A 22,964-nucleotide genomic window follows, 5' to 3' on the forward strand; every position below is an offset into this window, starting at 1 on the left:
TCCTCAAATCCCGAATCAAACGTGGATATAGTTGCATTATTAGTTTTTATTAGTGTCTGATCCTGTAACTATGCAGTTAAAATCTCATTTAACCCTTGTGCGTCAATTTAAAAAAAAAGTTACTCAGAGGTCCTTAGAGGACAAAGACGTCTGCGTCAAAAAACTGCCAAAATAATATTATATATTAATATTATTTTCCACTTTCAATTAGTACATTTGTTTTAACCAACACCAGTCCTGATCATAACTACCAAACGTTAATTAATTTTCAGGTTTTTAACCCTATAAATGCCAGTTTGTTTACATAATGCCACTGCTCACACTCTCACACACACACTCACACCCACACACATACAGTTTTCCTACATCATTTATTCAATTGGCCTGCAGTGCTCTATAATACAGAAAATAGTTGACAAAATGAAAAAGACACAAATGTACCGAAGGTCGCACAAGAGTTAATAGTATATAATAGTCAATCTAATAGTTGCTTATTTTTAATGCATTACTGTTCAGATAAAATATAGTTGTAATTGAATGTGAGAATATTCATTTAATGAAAAAAATAATATTTTAATTAATTAGTACGATTAACATATTTATTATTACTTTACAGTGAGGGGAAAAAAGTATTTGATCCCCTGCTGATATTGTACACTGACAAACAAATGATCAGTCTATAATTTTAATGGTAGGTTAATTTGAACAGTGAGAGACCGAATAAAAACAAAAAAATCCAGAAAAAAGCATGTCAAAAATTTTATAAATTGAATTGCATTTTAATTAGGGAAATAAGTATTCGACCTCTTTGCTAAACACGACTTAGTACTTGGTGGCAAAACCCTTATTGGCATCACAGAGGTCAGACATTTCTTGTAGTTGGCCACTAGGTTTGCACACATCTCAGGAGGGATTTTGTCCCACTCCTCTTTGCAGATCTTCTCCAAGTCATTAAGGTTTCGAGGCTGATGTTTGGCAACTCGAACCTTCAGCTCCCTCCACAGATTTTCTATGGGATTAAGGTCTGGAGACTGGCTAGGCCACTCCAGGACCTTAATGTGCTGCTTCTTCAGCCACTCCTTTGTTGCCTTGGCTGTGTGTTTTGGGTTATTGTAATGCTGGAATACCCATCCACGACCCATTTTCAATGCCCTGGCTGAGGGAAGGAGGTTCTCACCCAAGATTTGACTGTACATGGCCCCGTCCATCGTCCCTTTGATGGGGTGAAGTTGTCCTGTCCCCTTAGCAGAAAAACACCCCCAAAGCGTAATGTTTCCACCTCCATGTTTGACGGTGGGGATGGTGTTCTTGGGGTCATAAGCAGCATTCCTCCTCCTCCAAACACGGCGAGTTGAGTTGATGCCAAAGAGCTCGATTTTGGTCTCATCTGACCACAACACTTTCACCCAGTTCTCCTCTGAATCATTCAGATGTTCATTGGCAAACTTCAGACGGGCCTGTACATGTGCTTTCTTGAGCAGGGGAACCTTGCGGGCGCTGCAGGATTTCAGTCCTTCACGACGTAGTGTGGTGATGATGGTCCCAACTGCCTTGAGACTGTTGACAAGATCCTCCCGTGTAGTTCTGGGCCGATTCCTCACCGTTCTCATGATCATTGCAACTCCACGTGGTGAGATCTTGCATGGAGCCCCAGACCGAGGGAGATTGACCATTTTTGTGTTTCTTCCATTTGCGAATAATCGCACCAACTGTTGTCATCTTCTCACCAAGCTGCTTGACGATGGTCTTGTAGCCCATTCCAGCCTTGTGTAGATCTACAATCTTGTCCATGACATCCTTGGAGAGCTCTTTGGTCTTGGCCATGGTGGAGAGTTTGGAATCTGATTGATTGATTGATTCTGTGAACAGGTGTCTTTTATACAGGTAACAAGCTGAGATTAGGAGGACTCCCTTTAAGAGTGTGCTCCTAATCTCAGCTCGTTACCTGTATAAAAGACACCTGGGAGCCTCTGATTGAGATGGGGTCGAATGCTTATTTCCCTCATTAAAATGCAATTAAATTTATAACATTTTTGACATGCGCTTTTCTGGATTTATTTGTTGTTATTCTGTCTCTCACTGTTCAAATTAACCTACCATTAAAATTATAGAGTGATCATTTCTTTGTCAGTGGGCAAACGTACAATATCAGCAGGGGATCAAATACTTTTTTCCCTCCATGTGTATGTGGAAATACAGAATAGGCGAGACAATTTCTATTCTTCTATTGTTTCTATTTTAAGACATCGCTCTGCTGACAAAACTAGTTTGGCTTGATTTTTTTATTTTCTTGTTTTTTTGAAATCATTATTAATATCTGACAGTACACAAAAACAAAACAAATATATTTTGGCGGTGGACCTATATTGTAATGTACCCTGTGTTTTGTGTGACACTGAGAGCTAAATACATTGCCAGATGCATTGGAACTAGAGTTGGACCGATAGAGGATTTTGCCGATACCGTTAAGGTGGTGAAAAGGGCTGATAACCGATTAATCGGCAGATAGTTTTTAATACCGATTTTTTTTTTTTTTTTATGTTAAAACTTTTTCTTAGTCTTTCCTTTCTGTGCTGGGCACTGACATAGAGGCTAAAAGAGTCCAAAATGAGTAATATCCCAGATCCAGGTTTATTGTGCAACCAAAAACCCAATTATAACTAGGAAAAACAAAATGAAGATTTGGTGTATATGAAGGAGTTTTAACTATGAACAAGCCCGAAACACACCGGGGACTTTTATTTTGAAATATCCATGCTATCAAACAAAACACGCACTCTTACAATCATCTACAATGTATTACAATAAAAAAAATACTGTAATGTAAACATTGTCACATGGGCTAATAAATACAGTATAAGCAGTAATTCATATACAGTAGATAATCATTCATCAATAGAAGATCAACACAGTTTGCTTGTCAATTGTTTGTTCCTGTATTATAAAATACTTTTTTTTTTCCTGTTTCTCTAGCTCCACTGTCAGTCAAAATCAACATAAACTCAACAAAGGTTACATAAATAAATGTTCAACAGTGTCTATGCTTCATATGCATTTAAAATATATATATCGTATTAATAATCGTGAATTAGTTTATAAACAGTGATGATGACAGTGTCTTGGCTCCGTTAAAATCCTCTATATGTAAATATTCAACAAATGAAACTTTTTATAGCCTATACAGTTATGCTCAAAAGTTTGCATACCCTTGGAGAATTGGTAATGTATGTAGCATTTTTTAAAGAGAACATGAGTGAGTAGGCAAAACACATTTCTTTTATTTCTTATGGTATTCATATTCAACTGTAGGTTATAACAGATTGGCACAATCATAACAAAGAATATATTAAATGACCCATGTTCAAAAGTCTCCATACCCTTAGTTCTTAAGACTGTGTATTGCCACCATTAGCATCAATGACAGCGTGCAGTCTTTTGTAATAGTTGTCTATGAGGCCCCAAATTCTTGCAGGTGGTATAGCTGCCCATTCGTCTGGGCAAATTGCCTCCAGGTCATGCAAAGTCTTTGGTCGTCTTGCATGAACCACACGTTTGAGATCTCCCCAGAGTGGCTCGATGATATTAATGTCAGGAGACTGTGATGGCCACTCTAGAACCTTCACCTTTTTCTGCTGTAAACACTGGAGGGTCAACTTGCCCTTGTGCTTGGGGGTCCTTGTCATGCTGGAAAGTCCAAGAGCGTCCCATGCGCATCTTTTGTCTGCCAGTACTTTCTGATAACATGCTGCATTCATCTTGCCATCGATTTTCACAAGAGTCCCCGTGCCAATTTCTGCCAGGGTATGCAAACTTTTGAGCATAACTGTATATGTTCATCAGATTTCGGGTTTTGGCCACAGAGGAACATGGAGGGGGGAAAACTATCTGCAATTATTGGTGTTGATTTATTCTGATAACCGATAGCTCCAAAAAGCAGATATCGGCACTGATTAATCATGAACCAACATAATGCATTGAACATATTACCATGTAGAAGGTCACGCAAAATGTTTAATTTGATATTTATTACACCAATAAAGGCTAATGTTTTAAATAGGATTGCACTGTCTCTCATCGCTTTTGAATGATAAAAATGGCACATTTAAATACATTTGAAAATCTGTTTGTGGAATATAGGTCCAGAAGCTACAATGCATGTGTCCTGTGGACATACGAGGTGTTTTCCAGCTGGATGAAAGGAGAAGAGGTGCTGTGATCGCTCTGGGCATCTTTCTTGTGGAGTCTAACCTACAGGTACTCCCGTTTTTTAACACAACGTCTACAGTGTTAGTCACACCCCTCTCGATGTATATGGCTTCATTGATGCGGTGTGTAGTGTTTGTGTAGTCGTTGAATCTTTATTTGAGCTATATCGATCTGTGTTACTCAGTTACTGTATTTGTTGACTTCAGCACAAGGACACTATCGTCCCCTACTTGTTGGGTCTGCTGAGGGGATTGCCAAGGGTGCAATGGATCGAAGAGTGCTCCGAGAGGAAAGGAAGAGGTCTGTATTTTTTAGAAGGTTTACTTATTTCACTGTTCTTTATCCATGCTCATAACATGTGTGTCTCTGTTCTTGCGTTGTCAGAAACACTCCCTGTTGCGGAGAATTTCTCTTTCGGTTTAGTGACGATGCTCTTTGATGTTGCTCAGATGGACGAGTCCATGAGAATCCAGGTGCGTAAAATGATGGCGGTTTTGTTTACTGTTGTCAACTTGATGGTTTATTATAATGTTGTTTTTAACCAACATCATTGTCTTGCAATGACAACAAGCTCAGTCCGATGATGCTGTGACCCTCCAAATCGATCCCGCTCCAGAGTACAGGCCTCGGTGTAACGCTTATTCCTTCGACGATACACTCAAGTCCACCCATCAGCCCTGGTTAGACAAAACTGTGACTCGTCATTGAAGAGCACTTTTTACCAGTCCTGTCTGGTCCAGCGAAGGTGGGTTTGTGCCCATATGTGACGTTGTTGCTGGTGATGTCTGGGAAGGACCTGCCTCACAACAGGCCTACAAGCCCTCCGTCCAGCCTCTCTCAGCCTATTGCGGACAGTCTGAGCAGTCTGATGGAGGGATTGTGCATTCCTGGTGTAACTTGGGCAGTTGTTGTTGCCATCCTGTACCTGTCCCGCATGTGTGTTTTTCGGATGTACCGATCCTGTGCAGGTGTTGTTACACGTGGTCTGCCACTGCGAGGACGATCGGCTGTCCTTCCGGTCTCCCTGTAGCGCTGTCTTAGGCGTCTCACAGTACGGACATTGCAATTTATTGCCCTGGTCACATCTGCAGTCCTCATGCCTCCATGCAGCATGCCTAAAGCACATTCATGCAGATGAGCAGGGACCCTGGGCATCTTTCTTTTGGTGTTTTTCAGAGTCGAAAAGGTCGAAAGGACTCTTTTGACATTAATTGTCTACCGTCTGTAAGCTGTTAGTGTCTTAACAACCATTCCACAGGGGCATGAAAAATTGTTTAAACCCTTTACAATAAAGATCTGTAAACTTGTTTGGATTTTTACAAAATTATCTTGTCCTGAAAAAGGGATGTTTCTTTTTTGCTGAGATTATTTATATATATATATATATATATGTATATATATGTATATGTATGTATGTATGATGAATTTAGTTCCCTTTCGTGTCCCTTTCAGATTTTGGAGGCCGTGATGAATCTCATGCAAGTGCTGCAGGAAACATGTCAGAACATCGAAGGCCAAGATAAAGGTCAGTTTCAAAGCAAAACGGCATTTGCAACACATTTAACTTTCCGAATGATAGATATGGCAGGGCGGAACTTGCTTTTGTCTATCAAGATTTGATTGGTTTGTTATCTTAAGGCTTATATTAATATTCTTTTCACTCATGAAGTCTTGGCGATGTCATCTGAAAATAAAAATCATTTTAGAGGCAGAGAATGTTATTTCATTTTGATTATGAATTCTGAAAGCAAACTTTTTTCTTTAGAACAACGTGCATAAATCGTCATATGACCAGTAACATTTACTCGTCTCCGTTTGACTCTGCAGAGTACCTCTGTAAATACACCGTGCCCTGTTTGCTTGGCATGGTGCGAGCATTCGGCCGCTACAGCAACACTGAAGAGCCGCTGCTGTCCAAGCTGTTCCCGCGGGTGGCCCCTCAGACTTTAGGGACAGGAGAGGTGGAGGTGACCCGACGACGATCCTTCAATGAGTTTCGCTCCATCCTGCCCAGCTCCTTCCTCGCTGTCTGCCAGACTGACTCCCTGCGCTGCAAAACCAGCAGCGTTTCCAGCATTTCACAGCAGGTACCTGGATGTATTTACACTCTCCACCATCAGGGGACGCATGCATCTTGAAAATGAGAGCGTGCAACTGTCTGAGCATAACTCAGATGGTGCCAACCTGTGCCCAATTATCAAAAACTTTAGAGCAGCAAGATATATTTCAAATTTTTTGAAAGTACTGTCAATTATTTGACTTCGTTTTTATTGTTTTAAAGCATTAGTTGAAATGAAAGACTAATGGCACTTTTCCACTGCACGTTACGGATCGACTCGTCTCGCTTTTTTGAGTTTGATTTTCCACTGCAGTTTAGTGCCGCTTCAACGTGGGTGGGATTAAAGGCTGATCGTCATAGTTGCGCCGCCTCTACTGCCGTGACATCATCTTAAACGTGACACAAACATTACTGACCATAAACAGTAACATGACCGCTAGCTGTTAGCTACTAGCTCATTGTCCTGCATGAAGCAGTTGTTGCATGGTGATTTTACACAAGTGTAACAGTTCAATTGGCCTGGTTGTTTTAGAAGCTTTCCAGTAGCTGGTCAACTAAATAAAGTGAAGCTTTCAAGCGGAGTATAGAGATAACGTAACAAAACGTACCATCCTCCATCATGGACTCCAACAATGTTGTGGCTGAGTCCAGGGCACTCTCCCTCCCATTGCTCACCGGTCTAGATAGCATCCATTTGGTCAAACCACTTCCACTTTTCCTTGATGGTTCTGTAGTCACTTTTACGTTTTTTTTACTTTTCCCTACACTATTGGTAGGTCCGGTGGTAGCCGTGTGCGACCAACAGCTGAGACACTTCCTAAAATACTTTTTTGTTTCGTTCGTCACTAACGAGAGGAACGGCTGCACCTCGTTTATTGACCACGGTGTGGTTTTGCACACAGCCATTTCTTTTTACAATTCGTAAGTCATGTGAACAAATGATACTGCTATCACTGTGGCTAATTTTAAAACTAGCGGGTTGATGTCGCGTGTTGGAAATCCAGTGACGCTGGTAGTGACGATTCTCTCTGACCAATCAGTGATCTGCAGGGTTTTGATGTCACATTTAGTATCGGCTCGGCTCGCTTGGAACCTCGACCGAGGTGGTACTAAAAAAGTACCAGGTACCATGTACTATCCACAGTGGAAACCCCCAAAAAGTGAGCAGAGTCGTGTCAAGTGGTACCGTGCTGTGGAAAAGCCCCGTATGTTTGGTTCAAACCAATGATTGACTGTTTGTGATGACGTCTCTTAGGCCAGTCCAGAGCGTGCCGGACTTCCTCCGAGTTCTCCTGGTGACCCCTCTGCTCCTTACTTTGAAGGTAATTTTTGAAATAATCTCATCTTTGCTGCTTTCCCCATTCCTCCTCTCTCTTCCGTCTCTAACAGTAAAACATGGCAAAAATGCCCATAACAAATTAGTACAAGCATGATACCGGAGGTTCCTTTTATGGTAAATATTTTGATAGAATTTTTGTTTTTATTCTTTCTGTTTTTTTTGTTGATGTTTGTGTGTTTGTCTTGTTATTTGTTTTGTTTTGTACTGTCTTTTAGTTTTTGTGTGTTTGTTTTATGTTGTCTTTTTGTTGCGTTTGTTTGTTATTTCTTCTTGTCTATTGTTGTTTTGCTTGTGTTTTTGTCTTGTGTTGTCTGTTTTTGTGTCTTGATTTTTGTTTTGTTTGGGTTTTTGTTTAGTAGTTTGTTTTGTTATGTGTTGTCTTTTTTGTTTTTTAGTGGTTTAAGCATGAAGTTCTAAAACCCTGTTGTTTTTGTTAGGATATTTGTCATTTATATTATATTTATTTTCTGCCCTTAAGCTGATCGAGCAGACCAAACCGTTTGGCCTAGAGACATGAAACTTTGGGAAATGTTAGTAATCCTGCTGGCTAATATCACATATTGTCACACATGGGTCATAACTCCTGAACCATTTGTCTCAAATGCCTTATATCATTGAAATCCTTGTCTCAAGACAAACAAAATCTCCTATCTCCAATTTCATTTCCATTATAAATCATCAGACAATAGTTGGCACTAAAACGGTCAGGAAATTTCAAAAGGCCGTATCTCTGTGGTCCTCTGAAAATTATGGCAATTTATCTCTCTTTTAGGTGCGTACTAAAATACGGTCTTATTCATATTTAGTATCTTATACATATGTGCTTAAAGGCCTTTAAATGCTTGAACACTATTAATTGCAGCTTGCAGCTATATTTGTTTTTGTTTTGTTGCAACATGCACACAAAATTGTATTTACCCAATTACGATATGTTTCTGGAACAACAAGTATTGCTCTTACCCAAAAGCTAACCATATTTCTAAAATAAGTCAACACTTATTCACTTACGAACAGTGAAATATAGGCATGTTGTTCTAGCTCCTAACTCAAATCCTAAACGTATCCCTACTCCTTTTCACTTTACCCTACCGTACACAATTTGAGGCCTGCGTTTGGTGTGTAGGCATGTTGGCCCAGGACGAGCGAAGGTTGTTGTTCCAGGAACATGTAACTTTAATTCTAAGGATTAATACTTACTACCTTCTGTCGAGCTATTATCGTAACTAAATGTGTGCTGGTTTGATGGGTGCCAACTTGTCCTTGGTCCAGCAGGTTCATATCTACCCGACGGCAGCGCTGTGGATCCAGACTACTATTTCTCCACCGTCAGCTCCAGTTTCTCTGTCTCACCACTCTTCACGGGCAGCAACAGTACAGAGTTTGATGTACCGCTGGATTTACTGAGACAGCTTCTGCAAATGGTCAGTTCTAGTATTAAACCATAGTACCTTCAGCTACTGTACGTTTCATCTTAAGCTGTGCTTTTGTGACGTATTGACTTTTCTTTCTCTTGTCTGATAGGTCGAGCAGTTTGTATCCGAATCCTTTATGAAGACACTGGATCAGATGATGGTTGGATTTCTGGAGGTATCAGTGTCTATTTGGAAGCTTCCGCTTGATGTTTGTACTCTTAAAAAGACTTGTTGATTTGTGGGTATTTGCTTTTCATTACAGATGAATCCAGGTGCAAATCTGTACTACAAGACCTTCAGTGATCCTCTGTATGTGGGCATATTTAAAATGCTGAGGGACACTTTATACTACATGAAAGGTAAAAGTCAAATAGTTAGTCATTTTAACAGATCTCCCACTGTCACAGAAAACCTGAAAATATCAGGGAATTAAAAAAATAATAATGTGTAATATATATATATATATGGTAAATGGACTGCACTTATATAGTGCTTTTCTTCTAACCTCAGAGGTTACCAAAGCGCTTTACACTGTGTCCCAATCACCCATTCTCACACACACTCATACACCAATGACGGCAGAGCTGCCATGCAAGGCACTAGCCTGCCATTGGGGGCAACTTGGGGTTCAGTGTCTTGCCCAAGGACACTTCGGCATGTGGAGTCATGTAGGCCGACCCTGTGATTAGCAGCCGACCCGCTCTACCACCTAAGCCACAGCCGCCCCGCGGTGTGTATATATATATAGATAGATAGATACTGTAGATATATAATTGGTTGATCAAAAAGGGTGGGAACCATGTTTTAAGCTCTAGCAATTTAGGTTAATCAATATAAATTTGGGGATGCATCAGAATACAGAAGTTTAGGCCTATCCAATAGCCAGTTAGGTTTTTTTATATGGCAGATAATCAATATGATGGCCAATGTCATTTCTTTTTCATTATTAGTAAGAAATGGTGACACTAGAGCTTCGGAGATATTTCTGCGAATGTTGTTAGCGATTTAAATGATGTGACTGTGTTGTGTCCACAGACCTGCAGACGTCGTTCGTGAAGGAGGTTCATGATTTTGTGCTGGAGCAGTTCAGCAGCAGTCAGTCGGAGCTGCAGAGAATCCTGCATGACGTGGAGTATCTGCACAGCGAGTTAAACCCGCTTAAACTGCGCTGTCAGGCCAACGCCGCCTGCGTGGACCTCATGGTGTGGGCCGTCACAGAGGAGCAGGGTGAGACTGAGGGAATTTCTGTGTCGTGTGCTGCATGTACAGTATGAAATGCTACAAATCGAACCATTCGTTTGTCCGGATGTTTCTGTCAGGTGCGGAGAATCTCTGCACCAAACTGTCAGAGAAACTGCAGTCCAAGACGTCCAGTAAGGTCATCATCGCACACATGCCCCTGCTCATCTGCTGTTTACAGGTTTGGACAGAGTTTAACTCCCTCTCACTATATACAGGAGCATTTGTATTTTCTGTAAAGGATGAGTTCATGCAAACAATACAAACAAATTCTGTTATTTTAAACTCGCCCTCAATTTTTCATGGTACATAAAAGGAGAATTATTGAGGTAATCAAAACAACACTTTTTCATGGGCCTGGGTAGCACCTGGAGTTCGCTAGTTCGACTCCGGCCGGGACTCATAAGCAACCAAATTGGCCTGGTTGCTAGGGAGAGTAATCACATGGGGTAACCTCCTTGTGATTGCTATAATGTGGTTTGCTGTCGGTGGGGCGCGTGGTGAGTTGTGCGTGAAGCCTCCACATGCGCTATATCTCCGCGGTAATGCGCTCAACAAGCCACGTGCTAAGATTGATGTCTCAGACGCGGTTCTCTGCCACCCAGATTGAGGCGAGTCACTATGCCACCACGAGGACTTAGAGCGCATGGGAATTGGGCATTCCAAATAGGGAGAAAAAGGGGAGAAAATACCCCCCCAAAAAAACAACAACAGTTCACAGTGACCATGTCTGACAAGCTCCAAAAGATAAAATCAACTTAAACACCTTAAACTCTGTGGTCCGTGGGCGGGGCCAGGAGCATGTAATAAGTTTATGATTACAAAATGTCTCTGGATACACAAGTTATTCACATGAGGTACAATTTGAAAGCTTAGAATCTGAATACCATCACTTTTGCATTTACGTTACATAAAATAACAAGATCAGACCTGAAAAGCAATCGCAAATGAGCGCCACCTTTTGGTAATGATGTAGAAATATATGTAAATATCAAAATAAAGCGCTCATTCTCAGAAATGTGACTGTTTTTTGTTGTCGTAGCACCACAGCTTGAATGTTTATCAAAAGAATTACAAATTGAAAAATGATCTTGTAAGACATCAGACAAATGTCTCATGTCTGCCCTTATCAGTGCATCTGTAAGCCCCAAATAGCCACAAACTCTATATCAACTCTTACCTTAGGTTGTTTTCTTTAAAATAAGCCATCGTTTACTTGTCTGTGAGCCTGTTTGGGTGAATAATCCACTGTCGTGTCTCAAAAGTTCCGAACAGAATGTGCCGTCGAGTAGAAAATCATGATAAACAAGTCATGTGCAAAATATGTTCTCAACTATTGATGATGAAATGTTTTCCAACATCATTGACTGGTTGAGATGGGACGAGATTTTCGACGAAACACTAAGGAAGGTCTATGCGCTCTAGTTATACTGTACACTTGTTGTCTATAGACGAGCGCATGTGTGAGTGTTCAGATGCATTAGAGCGCCACCTTCCTTTTTAATTGGGTGTGGAAAATTGCAGGTGGCAGACAAAAAAATGCATCAGAATTAAATAGGCTAAAATCACCATAAAAGTAGTCCATATTACTCATGCACATTGTACAATAGACTGAAATTAAGGTCTTTATTCACTGATAATCTTCAAGTCCAATGCAGCTCTATATCTCATTCACAACCACATTCTGATTAAAAAATGGCACCTTTACTCATCAGCGCCTTTAGATTGTCTTGTGCATCGTAACCATACGGTACATTACTTTAAAAATGTGACAGGGGTATAAAAGTTTTTGTGTGTGTGTGTGTTACAGGGTCTCGGAAGGTTATGTGAGCGTTTCCCAGTGGTTGTTCATTCTGTCACCATGTCTCTGCGAGACTTCCTGGTCGTACCCTCACCTGTACTTGTTAAACTCTACAAGTACCACAGTCAATACTCTACAGGTGAGATCTGTCCCACACATTCTAATGGAGACTTTATGACTTTCAGTTTAACACGTTTCTTCACAGAGCACTTCAGAAACATAATCAAACAGGAGATTGAGAAATAGAAACAGTCAGATTATCAATGTAAGCCATGTTTGAGCTCGATTTCCTCATTAACAGGAACCGGAGAGATAAAAATCCATGTGACCAATGAGCATTCTCAGTCTACGTTCAGCGCTCACTCCAGTAAGAAAAGTCAGCCGTCCATGTACGAGCAGCTCCGAGACATCTCCATCGACAATATCTGCAGGTAAACCTCATCCGCAGCTTTTTTTAGCATACCATGTGGCCTATTAATATGTTCGATTAGGGTAAGTGCATTCCTGTTCATAGTATGTTGAAACTAGTATGCCAACACTACAATAAAAAGTTAAGTAAACTTAAAAAAAGGTAAAGCAACCAGCTGCAAAGGATTTGCGTTTTCCCAACTTAAGCGAAATGAGTTGTACCAACTTAACAATTCAAATTGGATCGTAAGTTCCATGAAATCAATACAATACGTTATGCAAACTAAATAATTTAAACTTTGACTTACAGTAACCATTTGTGAAATGGACAGGGGACAGATGCAATCTAATAAATCACTAGTTACTAGTAGCTAATAAGTTACTAGTAAATGGAAGTGGAGCGTAGTTCTAGCGGGAAGACCAGCAGCTGTACATCATCACATCATTAGCTGGGTAATTCCTAGCCAATCACACGTAAGCCATTGCTTTATAAGTCTGCTCATAAGTCTGCTCTCTCATTGCTGTTTCGGTTTGCTAATACTGCAACCTCCACCTCCCCACCACCACCAGTTGAGCCCTGTCCCGCAGGGGGGTAGGCTCCTCGCCCCTGCCTCCTATCTCCGGCAGGACATGACGGTTCCAGGTACAACTCCCTCGGACTGCCGTACGGGGCCTACGCCAAAGAGAGAGACATTGCCTCCCGTTTTACATCTATCAAATAAATGGCATCTCAAACTTCACTCAAGCCTGCATGTCTTCCCGATAGAACTAGCAAGTAACCTTTCATCTAATTTTTGTTTGTTTGTTTGTTTTCAAATCTAGGAGTTTAAAAGCAGGGTTGTCCATGGACTCAGTCATTGTGGAGGCGTTTCTCGCCAGTCTTTCCAACCGACTGTACATCTCCCAGGAAAATGACAAGTATGCTCTTGAATGTACTAACCTTAACCTTAACTAGGAATGATGCAACAAAAACGTGTCAATTGATAAATCATATATGTTCCATCATAAATGAGTTTCTGTCCAAACCACCTGCGACTGTCAACTGTATCTGTATCTGTTGCATTGTATTGTGTAGCTCCGCCCACAGTTAAATCTCATTGGTCCATTAATGATCACATATGTTGTGATTGGCTAGAATTTTGTGAATTTACCAAGTATTTTGCTTTCAGTGAGCGGGTTTGGGGAGTAACGGAATACATGTAACGGCATTACGTATTTAAAATACAAAATATAAGTAACTGTATTCCACTACAGTTACAATTTAAATCATTGGTATTTAGAGTACAGTTACATTCAAAAAGTATTTTGATTACTCAGGAGATTACTTTGCATTTTATTGTCATTTAATATTTAATTCCTTTCAGACGGGAAACATTTATACATATAAATGATGCGATCCAAAGTGCATTTGAACAGCGGTGAAATACTTTCTTATGATGTGTTACATTCATACGAGCAGACAGAGAAGTGAGTTTGAAGTACGTTTGAAGTATGTTTGGAGCTGAAGAAATAGAAATAAACCTTGTGTAAATTGTTAGCTTTACGCTAAGCTAAAATGCTATTTCCAGCCATTTTACATGCACATGTGACCAGACACGATCATATTTATTATCAAGAAAACTCACGTTGGATCATAATTTCATTTTTTCTATTAAGACCTTTGATATTAGGGCAAAAATAATATTCTAGATAATAATGTTTGTATTGATTTCCTGTAAAAATATCTAAAAATCCTTAAAACAAGATCAGTTTGATTGATCTTGTTTTAGAAACAACACTGCATGAGATATTTGGGTTTTTCAGAGAATGTGTTTTTACCATGTGTATTTTGTCTTACAGTACTGACAGAGTTTTTATAGTCAAAACAAGTGAAAAATCTACCAGTACTGAAGAAGTAATCCAAAGTATTTAGATTACATTACTGACCTTGAGTATTCTAACGGAATACATTACAAATTACATTTTACAGCATGTAATCTGTAGTGGAATACATTTCAAAAGTAACCCTCCCAACCCTGTTAGTGAGGCTTGAAAAAAATGAGTTAATGCTCAGAATATCACGTCAGCGCACCTGGTTAAAGTTAATTTTGTAGTCTTAAACTCTGTAAACTCACTAAAGTGTACTTTGAGAAAATGAGCAGACCTATTGTTTTTATGTTCTAGGAGTAACTATTAGTGAAATTTGTGAGAAAATCAATGTAATCTGTGTCCCCCTCTATCAGGGAAGCCCACCTCATCCCCGATCACACCATACGGGCGTTAGGGCACATCGCTGTGGCCCTGAGAGACACTCCTCGCGTGATGGAGCCCATCCTACAGATCCTACAGCAGAAGTTCTGTCAGCCGCCATCGCAGCTGGACGTTCTCATTATAGATCAGCTGGGCTGTATGGTCATCACGGGAAACGTATGGACACTCTGTCTTATTTTCAAAAATGTCCTCATCAAATCACTGTCAATCATGTTAAAATAATCTGAATCTATGATCCTGAAACTGAACGTTTGATCAGGTTTTAGGAGTGAATGCACTTAACTGCATAGAGAGCTATAGGATGCTCCCTTGCTCCCTAATTAGTGAATGACTTAACCTCAAGTGTGCTGTCTGTCTGCACTGGTCTCAGAACAGTTAGAAATGCACCTTATTTTCATCCTAACTCCATATAAAGCCTCTGAAAGACACATTTATCAGCTTTTGCATGAATATATTTAGTCTCAATGTGAAAATACTCCGTAAATATATATTAATGCATTAACTAATGTTAATTAATAGAACCGTACTGTACAGTGATAACAAAATAAAGTATATATAATGAAGCAAAATGACCCACAGATGTGTTAGTGTTGAAAGTTATTCAAAATAACTTAAATGCAACCCAGAATATTCCTTTAACAGCTTCACAAATCGCTATTTACTCTCAAATCAAATCGGTGATGAGCTGAGGATGTGATCCAAATCAAATATGGCGACCACAAAGTGATCGTATGGCTTTAGATGACTTGGAATATAGTGCACGTGTCGTATCGATTACTTTTACTGTGGTCTATAGGGATTTTTTGGCTGATTTCTCTCTGTTTGTTTCCGGCAGCAATACATTTATCAGGAAGTGTGGAACTTATTCCAGCAGATAAGTGTGAAGGCCAGCTCAATGGTCTACTCCACCAAAGACTACAAGGATCATGGATACAGGTGATTCGTAACAAATATCACTGCTCTTAATGTGCACGATTCATCATGACAAACAAACCCTTTCATCAGTAATTCAACGATTTCTCCACCTCTGAAACGTCTTTTCTTTCCTGCTGATATAATCATTATATTAAGCAATAATCTCACGATCCAAACAAATCCTGATGGATTAAATCATATTCTGTCCTGCTGAATATCACAATATGGAAGTTAAATGCGTTCCGAGTGCAGTCGAGTGCATGTTTGGACGGTCAGCTGACTCGGTTCTGTTGTGTGATTGGTCCAGGCACTGTTCTTTGGCCGTGATCAACGCTCTGGCGAACATCGCTGCGAATCTTCAGACTGAGCAGATGGTGGACGAGCTGCTGGTGAACCTTCTGGAGTTGTTTGTTCAGCTCGGGCTGGAGGGCAAACGGGCCAGTGAAAGAGCCAGCGAGAAAGGCCCCGCCCTCAAGGTACAAACATTTAAAGTGTAGTTCACTAAAACTAAAATTCTGTAATTATTTACTCATTCTCATGACGTTCCAAACCCATATGACTTTTGTTTTTCTATGGAACACAACCATAGATCAAGGCAGGTTTGACATCAATAATGTTTTTAATGTTAATGTTCTTCTTGAGTGAATTAACTCTTTAACATCCTGTTGAGTAGACACACGACAGTCAATAAAGGAGATTTCACATGTTGTTGGTGACACATAAGAGCTTCGACTCCGGCCGGCATCATGTCCCGATCCATGAGTGTAGTCTACTGAATGTTTTTAGTCCTTGATGGTGTCAGGAATGATCGTTTTAATCCAAACCTGATCAGTGTTTCTGCAAAATAATGGGATTTGGCCTCCGCATTCACTGTTGAAAGTGGGATTCATGAAATATTTGGCCTCTAAAATTGTGTTTTTCTGTTCCGTTTGTATTTTTAAGTAATTCCACTTCTGTACATTTGTCCTCAGGCATCGAGCAGTGCTGGTAATTTAGGAGTTCTCATTCCTGTCATTGCTGTGGTAAGTGATGGGCTTCCTGTAATGGTGACCGAATTTTCTACAGTGTATTATGAGGCGCCGAAGGCAAATTAAATGCGTTACCAAACGCAGAATTTTATTCAAGTTTTATTCACCAAAAATGGCACCAATTTGTTCTCAATGTTTCATTGAAGATTTAAATTTAATCTTAATATTGAAATGTATATTTAGAGGAAATATTTCGATTTTAAGGTTTACATTTTGATTTAACATTTATATTACATTTTTTATTTTGTTTGTTTATTAAACATGAATGTACAAAATGAGACGTTTTACAACAGCATTATTTAAAAAAAGCACATTTCATTAAATCTGGTAAAATTGGGCAGCACAAAATATTTAGTTTTAGTTTGTTTAGAGTTAAAGTTTCGATTTTAAGATTGACATTCTGATCTAACGTTAGTTATTTATTTTTTGTTGTTAACCATGAATGTACAAAATGAGCTGTTTTACAACACCATTATTTTTAAAAAGCATATTTAATTGAATCTGATCAAAATGGGCGGCACAAAATGTTCCGTTTTGTCGAAAAATATGAATTTAAATTTAGAGTTAACATTTTGATTTAAAGATTTACATTCTGATTTCATGTTTATATTTATATACATATTTAATAGTTTAAAAAAAGTAGTAAATTGGCCCGGTTGCTAGGGAGGGTAGAGGCACATGGGGTAACCTCCTCGTGGTGGTGATTAGTGGTTCTCTCAATGGGGCGTGTGGTAAGTTGTGTGTGGATCGTGGAGAGTAGCATGAGCCTCCACAGGCTGTGAGTCTCCGCACTGTCATGCACAAAGAGTCACATGATAAGATGCGCGGATTGACGGTCTCAGAAGCGGAGGCAACTGAGACTTGTCCTCCGCCACACGGATTGAGGCGAGTAACCGCGCCACCACGAGGACCTACTAAGTAGTGGGAATTGGACTTTCCAAATTGGGAATAAACAAATAAAAAAACCTCATCGTGGCATGTTGCTCTCATTGGTTTATCTGATCATTTGTTTTATCTTAATAGCTGACCAAACGTTTGCCGCCCATTAAAGAGGCCAAACCGAGACTGCAGAAGCTGTTCAGAGATTTCTGGCTCTATTCAGTCGTCATGGGCTTCGCCGTAGAGGGCTCAGGTTAGATATGTTTCATTTTTAACTCAATATACTGTAGTTTGTTTATTGTTGGAGAATGAACAATTAAATACACACATGACCGATGTCTGACGGAAGAGGGCTTTGTACTGATACTTAAGTTACTATGTAAAGACTGACGACAGCATTCTTAAACTGATTCTGAGATATCACACTCAGGGTTGTGGCCGGAGGAGTGGTACGAGGGAGTGTGTGAGATAGCAACCAAATCACCCCTGCTGACATTCCCGAGTGGAGAGCCGCTACGCTCCGAGCTGCAGTATAACTCTGCTTTGAAGAACGATACCGTCACCCCTGTAAATATGCTCGACTTTGCCCTTGTGATAAAGACAAGAAAGCCTGACCGTTAATGTTGGAGCTTTCTGTTTTGTCTTACGGTTAATTTGGTGTCTTTGCAGGCTGAACTGAATGATTTGAGAAGCACCATCATAAACCTGCTGGATCCCCCTCCTGAAGTCACTGCTCTCATTAATAAACTGGACTTTGCCATGTCCACCTACCTGCTGTCTGTCTACCGGCTAGAATACATGAGGTATGAGAGAACGCCGGTCGGGTCAGCGGAGATCACTGATTATGTCCGAAATTACCGTCTGACTTCTGTTTGAACTTGTTCATTTTGTTCCTACATCTCAGGATGCTGCGCTCGCTGGACTCGGACCGATTCCAAGTGATGTTCCGTTATTTCGAGGACCGAGCTATCCAGAAGGATAAATCAGGTGAGCTACACCACTCAGTTATATCTAAGAGAAGTAGCATAAACCTGTTTTAGTATGTTTTAAGTACATTTACTGAATGATTATTGTAATTCCTGGTCTTCCTGGTCAGGAATGATGCAGTGCGTCATTGCAGTTGGCGACAAAGTATTTGACGTCTTTCTTCAGATGATGGCCGACAAGGTGAAGAAAAATGACGTGCTTCTCAAATCACAGCCAGGACGTACAGTATTTGATGTTTAGTATGGAGATATATTTGGACCAATGAGATTTAATTGTGGGCGGAGCCTCCCAGAGCAGCCTGACAGAGATAGAAACCAAATGACTGATTGACGAAAAGTCTTGTTTTTGCGGTTGCTTAAAATATAAACTCATATCTCATATCATGTCTTTCCTTCAAGCCGAAAACCAAAGTCCACGAGGAGGAGTTAGAGAGTCACGCTCAGTTCCTATTGGTCAATTTCAACCACATTCACAAGAGAATCCGAAGGGTGGCTGACAAATATCTGTCAGGCCTCGCGGAAACGTGAGTCCTTCTCCATTTACACGCCGAACTGATTCCAGACTGAATCTTGTCTTTCATTTAGCAGCGTTCATCAATGGTTCTGAAACTTTGACAGAGTTTAGATTTGAAATACCACATCAAAAGATTTTAACCTTCATTTTAATGTACGTGTGCACAGTTTACACATAGACCGTCTTTTGTTTCTTTCTAGTTTTCCTCATCTATTGTGGAGCGGTCGGGTCTTGAGGACAATGCTGGATATCTTGCAGACCCTCTCGGTTTCACTCAGCGCTGTAGGTTGCTCTTTTTTTGCTCCTCCTCATGTGGAGATGTTCAACGATTCATTACATGTGACGGATATGAAACATTATTGACCTTAAACATTCCTGCAGGACATCCACAAAGACCAGCCATATTATGACATACCTGACACCCCGTACCACATCACAGTGCCGGACACGTACGAGGCCAGAGAGGTACATTTACACAGTGCATTATGTAACACTGATTTTAATGCATTTACTTAATTTATTGCTTTTGGTATTCATTTATATGTTAAAGTAATATAACGGGTTCAATACAAGTAAAATAAAAAGCTAAAAGTTGAGGTTACAGTGAGGCACTTACAATGGAAGTCAATGTGGCCAATTTATGAACGTTAAAATACTCACTGCTGCAAAAGTATAGACACGATACGTAAACAATATGCATGTAAACATGATTTTAGTGTGATAAAATCACTTACTAACCGCATCTGTGTAAAGTTATAACCAATTTACAACTTCGATGCCATGATGATGTCGTCAACAAACCTTAAAACCCTAAAATGACTGTAAAAATTACAATTTAAACCTTAAAGCTCAAATAATAGAGTCAATTTATTGACTATTTGACTATTTAGTCAAAATAGAGTGCTTTTATTAAATTAGAAGCTTCACATTTCTGCCTTTAAACCCTCCAAAAATTGTCCCTATTCACATCCATTGTAAGTGCCTCACTGTAACATTGATCTTTGCTTTTTTTAAAGAAAACTACGGACGAGTCGAAAATAAATTTTTGTGTTAATCAATATTAAGCCACAAATGCTGTCGATTGAGCTTAACTTGTATTGAACCCGAAATATTCCTTTAATACCCATTATAATTATTTATGTAAAATACTATTTTAATTTAAATGTAATTTTTTTAAAATAATTTGTTTATTTAAATACGCTTATTTGACAACTTATTGCTTTTTTATGTATTTACTTATTTGATTATTTTCGTTATTAATTTCTGTTAATATCCATTATTATTATGTATGCAAAAGGAAATTTTGTTCTTATTTTTAATCCCTTTTATTTTTTTTATATTTGAAAATGCTTATTTGACCACTTATTGATTTATTTATTTTTTTATGTATTATTTGATTACTTTCAGTATTCATTTAAAAGTATTTTTTAATTAAAATATTCATATTTTTAATGAAATTTAATTGTTTTTATTTTTAAATATGCTTATTTGACCAATTTTTAATGTGTTTATTTACTTATTTGATTACTTACAATATATATATTTTTGTGTATATATCTATTATAACTAGGTTTGTCGATTTAAAGGGACAGTTCATCCAAAAATGAAAATTCTCTCATTATTTACTCACCCTCATGCCATCCCAGATGTGTATGACTTCTTTGTTCTGTGGAACACAAATTAAGATTTTTAGAAGAATATTTCAGCTCTGTAGATCCATACAATGCAAGTGAATGGGTGCCAACATTTTGAAGCTCCCAAATCCACATAAGGCAATAATAAAAGTACTGCAGATGACTCTGGTGGTTTAATCCATGACTTCAGAAGTGACATGACAGGTTTGAATGATAAACAGATCAATATTTAAGTCCTTTTTTACTATGAATTATCCACCCTGCTTAGTCAATTTCCACTTTCTCGTTCTCCTTCTACTATTTTTGGTGATTCATATCTTTCTTGCATATTGACCCCTAATGGCCAGGGAGGAGAATTTATGACAAAAAATGACTCGTATTGATCTGTTTCTCACCCACACCTGTCATATAGTGTCTGAACACATGGATTTTACCACTGGAGTTTTATTTATCACTTTTATGATGCCTTTATGTGGATTTTGGAGGATAAAAATGCTGGCACCCATTCACATGCACTGTATGGACAATTAAGTTTTTATAATTGTACAGTACTGAAATATTCTTCCAAAAATCTTCATTTGTGTTCTACAGAAGAAAGTCAAACACATCTGGGATGGCATGAGTAAATGAGCAATGAGTAAATGATGAAAGAATCAACATTTTTGGGTGAACTATCCCTTTAATGTTCAAATTCAGTGCAGTTAATTATATAAAAATGAAAGCGTAAACGACGTGTATCTCAATTCTGTGATAAATATACAGATTTTCCTACCATACGAGCAATTCAAGCTTGAAGTACATCTGTACATCTTTTACGTGCCACATCAATAGGTGGCAGCATGCCTCAACAAACCTCATAAGCAGCGCAGCCGCAGAATGAGAACCACTTAATGCATATATTGTAGTTTTTATAATACTTTCTGTATTAAAACTGTTTTTATTCAATTATTTTGAATTTTTAATGATATATTTACTTTTCATTTTTGTATGTAGTATTTGTGTTTTATATATATTTACATATTGTTATATATTTATTATATATCAAATAGTATGTAAATATATATTTAATATACTTTACTAATATTATATAAACATATAATATTTTTATTGTATACATTTTATATATTTTTTATTTTAATATGCTTATTTGAATGCTAATTAAAAAGTATGTTTTTCATATTTATTGTCTTGTGTGTAGAGTATCGTGAAAGACTTTGCCGCCCGCTGTGGAGAAATCCTGAAAGAGGCCATGAAATGGGCACCATCGGTCACCAAATCTCACCTACAGGTGTGCATTGTGCTTCCTCTGGCTAATGTCCTCTGCAGTCCCCTTCGTCTTGTAGATGTGATTATTCACGTCTGTGTATTTTCTGCAGGAATACCTGAATAAACATCAGAACTGGGTGTCTGGTCTGTCCCAGCACACAGGTCTGGCTATGGCTACAGAGAGCATCCTACACTTTGCTGGATATAATCGTCAGAGCACCAGTCTGGGTGTAAGATCACAAACACTCATATTGTCCTCATTTATTTCATACAGAAGGATAATAGTGTGTTAAAGTAGTATTTTTTATATTTTACTGATGGTACGGATTACCGACCGGGCCAATGGGGCCAGTGCCCAGGGGCTATTGACTACCAGGGGGGCCCTTGACTGTCCAGGGATGCCCTGGGCTTTAAGGCTGCGCGATGTAGTTTGGTGATGCCCCCGGAGATAAATGGCCCCAGGGCCTTTGCAAGTCATCATCCGTCCCTGCTGATAGGTCGAAAATAACCCAGAATATTTCCTTCATGCTGTGTGGGGGTCCAAACCATATGTTTCCCATTTTATTTTAGACCACTCAGCTCACCGAGAGACCCACCTGTGTGAAGAAAGACTACTCCAACTTCATGGCCTCCCTCAACCTGAGAAACCGCTATACTGGAGAGGTACAGACAGTTTGTTCTGCCTTCAATCTAAATAATAAGAAAGTTTGCGTGTAATAATCTAAGTTTAACTCCTTGCGTGCCACGTGCAGGTGGCAGGCATGATTAATTTCTCAGAGGCCACGCGGAGCACGTCAGACCTGAATAAACTGATGATTCGACAGATGAATGAAGCTCTGGATGGAGGACAGCCCGAAGCCTTCACTGAAGCCATGTTTAAATTAGCAGCACTGCTGATCAGCTCCAAAGGCACGTGACTATATTACAGATATACAAACATTGCATCATCACATGTTGTAGAACAAATAATACATAAATTGGTTAGATTTTAAATCACAATAGGGGAATCATTTAATTTTTTAAAGACG

At 39.2% G+C, this 22,964-nt stretch overlaps 1 protein-coding gene across 1 annotated transcript in view; it reads left to right on the forward strand.

The window, feature by feature from the left end:
• LOC127636216 (phosphatidylinositol 4-kinase alpha-like) overlaps positions 1–22,964 on the forward strand; it is a 44,871-nt gene that overhangs the window by 357 nt on the left and 21,550 nt on the right. The window contains 30 exon segments of the mRNA XM_052116650.1: positions 4,138–4,254; positions 4,413–4,506; positions 4,591–4,679; positions 5,659–5,731; positions 6,034–6,293; positions 7,521–7,587; positions 8,877–9,025; positions 9,126–9,191; positions 9,279–9,375; positions 10,052–10,243; positions 10,336–10,436; positions 12,066–12,195; positions 12,358–12,487; positions 13,287–13,382; positions 14,687–14,870; positions 15,550–15,650; positions 15,937–16,105; positions 16,601–16,651; positions 17,681–17,789; positions 17,967–18,103; positions 18,206–18,339; positions 18,441–18,523; positions 18,633–18,703; positions 18,922–19,046; positions 19,237–19,318; positions 19,418–19,501; positions 21,869–21,958; positions 22,047–22,166; positions 22,507–22,599; positions 22,689–22,845. Coding sequence (XP_051972610.1) covers positions 4,138–4,254; positions 4,413–4,506; positions 4,591–4,679; positions 5,659–5,731; positions 6,034–6,293; positions 7,521–7,587; positions 8,877–9,025; positions 9,126–9,191; positions 9,279–9,375; positions 10,052–10,243; positions 10,336–10,436; positions 12,066–12,195; positions 12,358–12,487; positions 13,287–13,382; positions 14,687–14,870; positions 15,550–15,650; positions 15,937–16,105; positions 16,601–16,651; positions 17,681–17,789; positions 17,967–18,103; positions 18,206–18,339; positions 18,441–18,523; positions 18,633–18,703; positions 18,922–19,046; positions 19,237–19,318; positions 19,418–19,501; positions 21,869–21,958; positions 22,047–22,166; positions 22,507–22,599; positions 22,689–22,845 — 3,451 coding nt within the window.

Source organism: Xyrauchen texanus, chromosome 43, assembly GCF_025860055.1.
Source record: "Xyrauchen texanus isolate HMW12.3.18 chromosome 43, RBS_HiC_50CHRs, whole genome shotgun sequence".
NCBI lineage: Eukaryota > Metazoa > Chordata > Actinopteri > Cypriniformes > Catostomidae > Xyrauchen > Xyrauchen texanus.